This window comes from Hevea brasiliensis, chromosome 18 (assembly GCF_030052815.1).
Source record: "Hevea brasiliensis isolate MT/VB/25A 57/8 chromosome 18, ASM3005281v1, whole genome shotgun sequence".
Lineage (NCBI taxonomy): Eukaryota > Viridiplantae > Streptophyta > Magnoliopsida > Malpighiales > Euphorbiaceae > Hevea > Hevea brasiliensis.
Window position 1 is genome coordinate 38,262,360 of NC_079510.1, and position 11,848 is coordinate 38,274,207.

The 11,848-nt window shown below is 33.6% G+C and overlaps 1 protein-coding gene across 2 annotated transcripts; it reads right to left on the minus strand.

Annotated features, from left to right (window-relative positions):
- Nucleotides 1-1,141: 1,141 nt before the first annotated feature.
- On the minus strand, nt 1,142-7,004 carry LOC110658492 (uncharacterized). Of its 2 annotated transcripts, XM_021816130.2 has the most exons (4): nt 6,524-7,004; nt 4,130-4,405; nt 3,452-3,589; nt 1,142-2,851 (listed from the first exon to the last, which is right to left on the minus strand). In XM_021816130.2, the coding sequence occupies exons 1-4, from the start codon at nt 6,821-6,823 to the stop codon at nt 1,319-1,321; spliced, it is 2,247 nt and encodes a 748-aa protein (XP_021671822.2). In that variant the 5' UTR covers nt 6,824-7,004; the 3' UTR covers nt 1,142-1,318. The 2 variants fall into 2 exon arrangements, with proteins under 2 accessions (XP_021671822.2, XP_057996860.1); XM_058140877.1 differs by lacking the exon at nt 3,452-3,589.
- Between the last annotated feature and the right edge of the window lie 4,844 nt (nt 7,005-11,848).

Genomic DNA, 11,848 nt, shown 5'->3' on the forward strand with positions numbered 1-11,848 from the left:
TTATTTTTTATAAGTAATAATATTTAAATAGTAAAAATGTTTCTATCAATATTTTAATTTGCAATAATATTTTAATCTTTTGATATGCAATAATAATTAAATTGTAATAATGATACCATCTATATATAACTCTCTGCCCAAAACGAAGCATAGAAGATATTTGTAAAACTAGCTAGTTGTCCATAAAGAAAATTTGAACTCATCTAACCCATATTTCATAATGATGTGATTTGAAATGGTCTGATTTTTTTGTAATTTTATTTCATTTTAACATTGCACTAGCAAGTGTTAACAAAGAAAATTATTAAATAACTAAAAGAATTGTGAGGAAAATGGTTGAGGAGCTTTATACTATTTCACATTCCAAAATAATTTTGGACAACTAATATATTGTACCAAAAAAATAATAATAATAACTCAAATTTTTTAGTGATGATAACAACGGTGGTGAAAGTAGTGGCCACAATGGTGATGGTGGTGAAAGAGGTCTTAACCCTTCCATATATTAATGAGTTTTATTATCTGTAAGGCCCATTTAAAATTTAAGGGACCCATTTATCACCCATATGCTTAGTATAATAATATTAGTTATGGGGGCTTACATTGGTATGAGTAGGCTGCTGCACTGGCTTTTAACTTTTGTATTCAGATATAGATTCTGTACCATTTGTCAGCTCCAGTGGCCACAGTTAACCAGGTGATCTATTTGATTGTGTGCGCTTATGGATATGAAAACTGAAAATGACAATTGTGTTAACTTTAATTAAATTCTTTCAAATCTTTATATTAACCCATACTGAACCTGCACTTTATTTATCAAGGTTATCAAGTACCCAATAAAATTATCCAGCTCCCATGCTTATTTGTGATTCTTGTTACAGCCCTGGATTTTACATGAACAAACTTGGATATGAATTTACCTGGATGGGAATAGTGGTTGTGTTCATTACCTTATCTAAATGGTGCAGAGAGGCATTGATTCTGGTGGTAAGACACTAGAGTTTCAACAGTTTCCTCTCGTGGTTGGAACATCAGTCTCTTATCCCGCTGAATGTGAAATTCAAATTTGTAATCCCTACCTCAGAGTCTGAGTTGGGTGAGGAAATAAAATGTGCGAGCATCAGGCAGCTGCCGCGGAAAATTGTACAATGATCAAATGCTACTGAATTTACTTTGGATGAAAAAGCATTTACCGCCACTGAGGATCAAAACCTTTACACTGAAATGTAACAGTTCAAACTACTTCAAGATGAAGTACTCTAAATATCTATATATACTCCCTAAACAAGACATCGCAATTCATGTCTTCAGCCTGTGTTCAAGAGCAAATAGCCGTCCTTGTCACAAGTTTAATACCTCTGACCCACAACTCAGCCATTTCTAACCCACCATGGCAGACAAAGTGCAACTCTTTCTTTTTGGTAGTCAATACCCGGAAAATTCCAGGAGCATCTGCATCACCCTTGTTCCTTCTATTCTTCCGAAAAACTGGGCTTGGACCTACCTCTGCCTCCCGGCATATGACATTCTTCCGACTTGACTTCCCCCAACGAAGTACTCCGGTACCCCCTATCATTATCAACTCCTTCCCATGTGGTGATCCTTTGCCCCTCTTTCTGTGCTTCTGCACATGGGCACCTCCTAAAACCAGCTTGCAAGCAAGCTCATCTAGTATTACATTTTCTGCATCATTTTTCACGCCAGCATTTTTTCTTGCAAGCGAGAGTGCTGTTTCACCTCTAAAATTCTTAAATTCACAGTGTGCCCCGCATGAAATCAAAAGTTTACAGGTGGATCCATGGCCTTCTCTTGCTGCTAACATGAGAGGAGTATAGCCATCCCCATCAGGGAGATTCACATCATAACCTCTGCTTGTCAACAATTTGACTGCATCCAGGTCTCCACGACGAGCTGCACAATGTAATGCATAGAACCCTCCTGCATTACGATTACCCATTTCTAGTGCAAATTCAAGCATTACTTTCTCAAACAGATCGTGATTCTGGCTCATTTCAGATAAGGTGATAGCAGTTTCACCAGCTTTATTATGCAGCTTCACATCAGCCCCTGCATAGACCAACAATTGGAATGCTTCAACATGACCCTTTAAAGCAGCAAACATAACTGCTGAGAAACCATTACAATCCTGATAATCAAGGTTAATCTCTCCCCAATTAATCAACACTTTTAAGGCCTCTATATCACCAGCTTGAGCTACAAAGATTAGAGGAGAGAACATAGAAATATTGCTTGATGTGGGAATCTGTCCAGCCCTAATCACATCAAGCACTGTTTGCTGAAAACCAAGGGACCACCTGTTTTTCCCAGCAAGTGAAAACACAGATTGACCAGCAGCATTAACTAAGCCAAAATCAGCTCCAGCCATGGCCAATTCTCTCAGACACTCTTCTTGCCTATATTTTGCACTTATCATCAAAGCTGTGTTACCAGTTTCTGTCCTGGAATTTATATCACAACCTGAATCTATTAGACATTTAAGGATAGTTGGTAAGCCTAAACGGGCAGCCATGTGTATGGGCCGGAACTCGGTTTTTTGAGTTTTGACAGGGTACTCCACATTGGCACCACAGCTCAGTAGCACATTGACAGCTCCAGCATTACCACAGAGAATGGCGTGGTGGAGGAGAGTTCTTCCATGGTGAGTAGTGTTTGGGGAGGTGTGTTCGAGAAGCATGCGCAATATAGCACCCGTAGTTTCAAAATACTCCACTGCACACCAGGTAATTGTGTAGGGCTCAGCTAGTCCTGCGCCCACTCGAAACTCTTCTCCAGTAGTAGTGTCCCATGACCATGCTCCTAGACTCACTTTGAAATCTGTCCTGGCACCATCCTGTTTTATCATTTTGATACCAATCAGAATAACCATTAGTAAAGCAATATTGAGAGAAGGATAGGGATTCCTTTTTTCAAAAAAAAAAAAAAGAAGAAATAACATAATAACAAGGAGAGAAGTACGGCTCTATTATCCTTGCCTCAGAACAGATTATCCTATTATCATCAGTAAGATCATATGTTCAATTTTGGTTTAGATTGTCATGAAACTACTATATTTTATAATTAAGTTAATCAAAGATATGGATCTATCTGTCTCATGCTTATTAGGAGAATGTTATAGATGCACCTCAACTCATTTGCTGCATGCCAGATATATTATGTATATTTGGGCCAGTTTCATTAGTCATCACTTCCCAAAACTCCTAAAATTCATAGGTTCTTTTTGAAAAGAAACTGCTTGTAGCCAAAATTTTACCTTACCAGTTGAAATTTTGTTGAAAAAATTTTTATTTCAAATTTAAAAATAACTTTGTTCAACAGTAATTTCACCTAAAAAAAAAATCAAAGAAGACGATCCACACAAACTATGACCCTTTTATGAATCATTCTCATTCCTTTAAATATTCAAACTAAGAGTAAAAGATGAAAGATCAACCATTAGCAGCATATGAACGACAGCAATCTGCCTACTGACAACAGCAGCAACAAGTGCAGTACAGTCAACATTTGTGTGCAAAGAAGGCTTTGATGACAACAGCAGCAATCTATCAGTTTCATTTACATCTACGCCACACTGCCATAAAACAAGAGAAATTATTTCACATATGAATCACTAAATTTATATAGAAGAGAAGTGATTTAAAAAGGTCAAATAGATGCACCAGAAGATTTGCCGTTAACCACATAACAGCTACAAATTCATTCAACATATTGCATAACACTCCATGGATACACGGGAAGGCCTAAACGCCATAATTTTAAAATTTACAGATTTAGAAATTCTATGGTTCTCATATTTTGGCAAAATAACAAGAAGTGAAAGGTTTGTTTGGCACATGTTTTCAATTGTTATGAAATCAAGCAAAAGGACATTATTGCTAACCACCCAAAGCTCAAGAGATTCCTTGGTTAATACAGAAAAATAGCAGTTCAAGACAAAGATGGTACAATTACATTTAACAAGCTAGAAGTCAAACTGTCAAAGGAGTGAGAACTGGGTTTATTGAGATGCTTCAGAGATTGATAGGAGTAGGTATAAAATGCCCATTTTTCATCCTAATAATAATGCCATTATTAGTTGGAATCTACAAGATAATGTAACAATGTAGCTTACCGCTGTGAGTATGTCTACAACGTCCACAAATCCCCTGCAGCATGCAGTGACAAGTGCATGCACGGCAACATGGGGCCTAATCAAATCAGAGCTCATGAGCAGTTCCACCAGCCTTGCCTGACCATGACAGCTTGCTTCCAATAAAGCCTCCTCACATGCTGGCTGAGATGCCCCAGCTTTAAGTAAAATCTCCAAAAGCTCAAGGCGGCCCTCTCTCACTGCCGCTGTTGTGGCGAAGCCCTTGAAGAGTTTCTGGTTCACGTCAGCACCTAAACTCTATCATTTACAAAACCAACGTTTAGCATCTTGCCAATGTTGCCCTTTGTTTATTCAATGTTATTTGTTACTTTCTGTGAAAATATTCCATGAGATGACATCATGCTCGAACCATGTTTTTCTGTTGCTTTCATTGCTTAAAATATAAATGAAGGCCAATAGGAAAATGAAAAAACAAGAAACAAATTAAGCAGCCAGGATTTCAACGAGTACAGGAAGTCACGACCACACACAGACAAATGTTGAGAAAAGTAATGATGTGATAGACAAGGAAGCATGGAACTTCCATCGAGCAGCAAATGATAATTCATTAATTAAAAGTAAAGGGGGATGTATCATGTATATGTACTAGCGTGTGCGTCAGGCTCTGACCAATGTTCAGAGAACTCAATACGGGCCTCGCAGGCCAAATTTATGTTCGGTGAAAATAGATTATGCTATAAATATTTGTGGCCTATTTCTTCGGGTAATTCAATATGTGTTGTCCCAGTACACAGACTCGTAATGAATGATATGCGCAGTGCAGAGAACATTAGCAATTATACACGAACAAACAGCAAGTTCTGGAAGTAAATTTCTTTCCAACATCGCCCACTTAAATGATAATAATACCAGGAATTATGATTAGTTTTTATAATTTAAATTTACACAAGCGCGACTATGGTTTCACCACAAATTAGCCAGTCAGTCAAGAAACAAAAGCATGCAAAAAACCAAAAAGGTACTACATACGTACTTAAAATTTCCTGGATTATTTTTCCTCCTTTCCCTCCACCGAGTTCAAAAAGACATATCAAACATGATAACTAGTAGTTAAAAACATTTTTAAAAAATTAACCAATATGTGAGTCAGACACAGGGAAACAAAGCCCAGCGAAACAGCCACGCTACCCATCTGAGTTAATAAACAGTAAATTCTCAGGTGCATCACTGTAAATTTTGCAGATCCTAAAACTGAACTAGCTGGAATTGATTTAAAGTTGAGAACACAAGATATTTTTCTGAAAAGAAAATGCGACAAAAGGTCAAAAACACAAGAAAAGATATGGACAACGGGCAGTTAAGGTTAAACATGCTAACCATGCTGATAATTATGGACCACAAAGTTCATACACGAAAATAAAGACCGTAACACATGAGAGAGTTCATTTACAAGAAAATCTATTTTCAATTGAAACTGAACCTAGAGTGAAAATAAAATGGGAAGGGATTCGTTTAACGGAATTTCGCTCCAAGAGTTGGAGTATCTGATTCACACCTTTGATTGAGGAAAAAGTTCATATATTCCAACTGAATCATATGAAAGCAAACCATCAATCATGGGGCCGACACGAAGACGATGAATCTTTTAAAGATATTATATATGCAGCTTTAATCTCCAAAATTAAAAATAAATAAATAAATAAAGCCTACAGAATCTTAATCCTTAGAATCTCCATTTTTCGAAAAGCAAAATCTATGTCTTAGGCAGGTACATTAAACTTAATTAAAAAAAACAGAGCTTAGACACTACAAAAGTGAATTTTTATAAAATAACTAATTTTCAAACTTTATCCAACTGAGAGAGAGAGAGACTCTGTTCGGTTGATTAGGAAAAATAAAAATAAAAACATAATAATAATAACAATAATTTTTTTGAAAAGGACGTAGATATAAAATGAAGCTGCTAAATTTGAAAAAAGCAAAAGATGCAGTGAAATTTTCCTTTTTCTTGCGTAAAAATTCAAAATTCAAAAGAAGTTGCAGTTATCTTTTTGTCATTTTCATTTTCGCTTTTTCTTTTTTTTCTCTCAAAAACCACATAAAACAGGACGGAGTAAGAACTCAGAGTGTATAGATTTGAGAGTGCAAAACGCAAACAATTAATCCAAAAATGAATGTTAAAAAGAGTTTTCGAACTTCTAATCTCACTGACAATCAGCAATTTAAAACACAACAAGATTGTATCTCAACTTCAATAGCCAGATACAGCTCAAAAAACAAAAGTTCTTAAAAACATTTGACAAAAGCAGCATTTTTGAGAAGAAGCACCAAAACGATATAAAAAAAGGCTAATAACGACAATGTTAATAAAACAGTTCAAATCTCGAGATGACATAAATGAAGCGACGGCATTACCAGCAATTTTTTCACAAGAGCCACATTTCCAACATGAGCGGCGATGAACAAAGCCGTAACGTCAGTTTTAAACTCCTCGTAGTCGGCGCAAACTTCACTCGGCGATTCATCGTGCAAAACAACCTCACTCTTTCTACATTTCAAGTAAACCGCGCCGACGAAGTTGATATCTACGAAGGAATCGGCGATGCAATCGAGAGCCGATCTAAGATCGCCGGCGAGAGAAGCATCGAGAAGCCGCTGCGAGACCTCAGCCTCGTAGTCGACAGGGACCACTTGCTTGCCGGAGAACACGGTCATGACAGAAACGTGGATGGCGGAGAGGGAGAGCCTCAGCGGTGTATAAAACCCTTCGCTGCAGCTTCTCAGGTAAGATTCGATTCCTTCTTTTCAGCTTTTTTTTTATAATTTTTAATATTTATTAGAATTTATCTCTCTCCAGAGACGCTAGGCTCGAGAGAGAGAGAGAGAGAGAGAGAGGAAGAGAGAGAGAGAGAGAGGGGGAGAAAACTTGAGAGTAGTGAGCGCCACGGACAGAGAGAGGGTGCGTGTAATTTGTTGAAAGAAAATGAGTGTAACTTTTAACTAACGATTTTTGACAGTGGTTAAAACGTATCGTTTGAGTTGGTTAAAAATATTTAATGGTGGTGGGGTCCGTTGTTACTGGATAAAATAAACGGCCCTATGACAGGTGCTAACTCGGCTTGTTACGGACGGTAAGGGCTCCTGGCTCGGCTTGATTTGGGGAGGGGATAAAGGGTAGGGGAGCATGTGGGCGTTGGCGTGTCCAATCACAACCGTTTTTCAAACTTGAAAAGCAAACAGAACCGTTGACAGCATGTACATCGAGTCTTACTATATTTCATTTTTTTTATTTGATTGTTTGGGATAGAGTTTTTTTCTTGTTTTAATATGATCATCAATTACCCATATCTACCGAGTAAAACTTCAATTCCTATGGTGTTTCTATAGTTATTTATTTTATTTTTATAATATTTATTATGGTGTGAATTTTCAATCATCAAAGGCAATGCATTGGTATTGAGAAATTTTTATCATGGAAAATAATATTATAATTTTGAAACTAATCAAATTATAATTATTACTGATCTAAATAATAATTTCATTATAACATTTTAAAAAATATTTTTCAGAGTTTATGTCACACTTTACCCCTCTGTAAAATATAATATGATCTTGTAGTATGCCTAATGAATTACCGAACTTCGCTTACCGATAACCCATTAAATATACTATAAGTGATTTTAAACCAATTCAATTTGTTTCAAATTCTGAAATAGTAATAAGTAATTATTAAATAACTTTTAAATGAAATTTATATAATGGATTAAAATTTTGATTAATTCAAGATTTTGCAAATTTTATAGAAATTTCGACAGAGCTCTATTTAAAAATTGAGAAAACATTTTTTTAAAACTTGTTAAAAACACTCCCGATACGCATAATGTCTACAACTCCATTTAAATCCAACACAATCCAATCACAATCAACACAATTTCAAGCAATCTCAGTAACATTTAATTCAGCTCAATTTACATATAAAATTCTCGATTCAAGAAAAAGAGAACAAAATAATATTATTATAAATTTTATTGTGCAACTGCTCATTTGGTTCTATACATACATATAAACAAATAATTTACATAAAAAAAAATTTTATAAGGGTATAAAATATTATAAAAGATCCCAAAATTACTTCAACTGCAGCTATAAGTAGCTCACTCTGCTGTTTTATCTTTCTCCCTATCTGCGACAGCAAGAAAAAGTCATCGCTGAGTAATTTACTCAGTAATGCACAATAATAATTTTTATAAAAAGTCACTACAAATATAATCACTTATTGGTAAGCAAAAATTTAAAAATTCTTATAATCATAGTTCACAAAGCTTATGCCAATATTTTTAATAACAATTTATCAAATTAAATTGTAAACAATAGTGTTGCTAATAATTACCATAATTTAGGTCATGACATAAAATTTTACGATCAATGCCGGGTTGTATACCACGATAAAGCAATCTATAACCTCACTAATCGAAATTAATGAGGGAAGTGACTAGCTAGCTATATGAGTACTCATCCGAACTCAACCTCAACTGACAAGCCAGAAAGGAAGGAACATAATCAAACTCAACTTCATAGATGGAGAAGAAACACAATATAATTGTCATGCCAATTGTGATTTCAAAATCCAATTCAAAATCACATCATTCAAATATTTCATATAAATCACTAATCATATTTCATTCCAAATTCTCATTTATAAAATAGGTAACACACTATTTCTCAAATAAAATTCTCAAATCCATAACAATAAAAAATTATTCTCAACACTTATTCAAATAAATTTCAAGTAGAAAACAATAAATTAAAATTTATTGTGCACAAATCTCATTTGCTTACTTTGATTTAATTCACTATTTCTCCTTCCTCAGAGGACTCCTTTCCAACTGAAATATATAATTAAAGTGTCTCAATACTTATCCTATATGTTTCCAATAACTAATTCAATAATTGCACTATACATACTTAAGTTATTTATAAAATTTCATAAGATTTGAGTTATTTGCATTTGATGTTATTGTGGTTACTATTCACATTACTATTCAAGAATTTTTTTTTTTTTTACTATTTCATAAATAATAGGTATACAAATTCTAATTTCATGCTAGTACCATATTTTGGATTATAAACTTGTTGGCATTAGTTGCCAATTACAATTCAAGTCTTTCTAAAATAAATTTCAAAATTTCAATTTTTGTTATCAATATTTACTGTTCCATTGGACCAATTTACAGCGGGAATTTGGCTAAACTTTCTTCATCAAAGTTGTTCTTTAATGTCTCTAATTTAATTTCTTTTTTGAATCACTCCATTTGGAATTTTGTAGCTCAAGTTATGTCATTTTTACCATGACTGGCCGGATTGGTCCCTGTCTAGAATTTCTAGGCAAATTTTGGTTATGGCAGTTTTAATGAGTTAATTTTGATTAGCAATTTGATTAAGTTATTATCAAAATTTGAGTTTTTGTTCTTCATGAAAGTTGTTCTACTATGTCTAAGCTTTCCATGGGTTCAAGAATCAGGTCATTTGGACCTCTTTACATAAAGTTATGACCATTTGAACATGTACTGTTCATTTGGTCAATTCTACCTAGAATCAGAACACCAATTCCGGATTCAAGCCAATTTTAGACCAACTTATGATCAGTTAATGAGCAGGGTTTCGTTATTAAAAATGTGGCATTGTGACCATAATTTCATCTCCAATTAACCTCACACCAATTGAAGCAACACAACTCTACTTATGGCCATTTAACCTTGCTGAACTCATTAGTCCAGAATTTAACAATTCTACAATCCTCAATTCTTTCAATCTCATTCCTCAATTCCCAATTCAAAACACACTAAATGACCAAAATTGAGCATTATACACTTTAATTAGTCAACAACACTCAAAACCCTAATTTTCATCTTCCCAACTTTCACAATTCATGCAAAATCATTTCCCAAATCATGTATACAACATCAATTAAGTTCCAATTCCACACCAATTTAATTAAAAACACATCAATCTCTCAAATCATCATGCTTTCCAACTTTTCTCCCTTCTCAATGATGCATTATTTTCATCTTTCTCAAGTTAATTCTAATTAATTACCCTTAATTCTATGCATATATACTTAGTCTAGCTAGAGAGATAACTTACCTCAATTGGAGCTCTTTTAAACTTGAAATTCTCTCTCTTTCTTGTCTTTCTTCCTTCAATTCTTCAAATAAAGACTTAAATTAGGGTTTTCTGCTAATTTAGTGGAAGGTTTATGGAGGGAAGGTGAGGATTCAAGCTTGAGGTTTGGGTGAAAATGGAGGATTTTGAGAGAATTTGGGAGAGAGAGAGACGACAATATTTGGGGAATAAGATAATGATTCTTTCTTTTTTTATTTTTAACCTTTTTTTATGTAGGTAATTATCTACAATTTAACTAATTATTATTATAATTTTTTTATTGTGTCATGCTATAATCATCATGATGTCATAATTCCAAAAAAAAAGGAAATTTCCATTTTCTTTTTCTCTTCTTCCACCATACCTCTTCATTTTTAATCTAGTTTTCAATATTTTAATTTCCTATATTTTAATGGACATTTAGGTCAAAAGTCACCTCTAAGAGTGAATTGACCAAAATGCCCCTTATTGGGGTATGATCAATTTTTCCAATTGCAATAGGTTACTTCTTGAACTCTGATTCGATTATTTGAACTTGCTCTCTATTCTTTTCTGTGGTTTTCACATTACCATTAGTTTCGCAATTATCCCTATGCCTGGGGTGTCCTAGGGTTCAACACGAATTTAGGGTAGCAAGTGAGCTCGCAGTCGCTTACCAGGTCGATCACCTATCACCTGGACCTCTGCTCATTTAATCGATTATATTTGATTTTTCTTATTTCCATTTCACCTTTAAGTGATTTCTATTAATTTTTATTTATGAATTTTCTAGATGACTTGAATATAGTTTTAAACATCCTAGCTGTCTGGATAGATATTAGTTACCAAAACAATAGAATATATAGCCTATTTAGTATGGGGGTATTACAGTTTATAACCACCTCATAAGCTTTATACATAAGCTAACATATTTATTTATAATAATTTTTGAATTTATAAGTTAAACTTATAAATTAAAAAAATAAGTTGAAAGACTCAATTTTTTATTTTAGTATTTATAAATTAATTTAATAAAATATTTTATTATATTATAATTATTTAATTTTAAAATTTCATCATAAATCTTATAATAATTTTTTTTATTATTTTAATAATAAATATATTTATAAATTATTTTTTATTAATAATATTAACTATTTATAAATCACTTTTAAATATTTTAATTAAATATATAACTATTTAAAATTTAAAATATTTAGAAGTTTAAATTAATTTTTTAAATTAAGTGAATTACTCACTAAATTTAATTATAAGTGTTTATTATATTTTAGGAAAGTAATTTGTTTTAAAAGAAATCAAGAAAAAGCCACAATAAAGCAGTCAAGGGTCAAAACCTTTCGACACACTGCATCTCAATCCTCATTGATTCTTCTTTCTTTCCTTCTTTTTCAGAGTAATGTTTCCAATTCTCGTTGTTGAGAAGAAAACTCTGCAACTCCTCACCAAACAGTGCAGAGAAAAGATAATATTTCATTACTCCATGCACGAAACCCATACCCCGTAGTCAATTCTAGTTCTTTAGAAGCTACCACATGGTCCATTTCTTTTCCACTGCCCTCATTCGATCTCTTTGGACCA

Coding starts and splice junctions, on each gene's coding strand:
- LOC110658492 (XM_021816130.2), bottom strand. CDS start 6,823: ATGACCGTGTTCTCCGGCAAGCAAGTGGTCCCTGTCGACTACGAGGCT. Junction 4,406..6,523: donor CTCTTGTGAAAAAATTGCTG/GTAATGCCGTCG, acceptor TGTAAATGATAG/AGTTTAGGTGCTGACGTGAA. Junction 2,852..3,451: donor TCGTTCATATGCTGCTAATG/GTTGATCTTTCA, acceptor ATGATAAAACAG/GATGGTGCCAGGACAGATTT.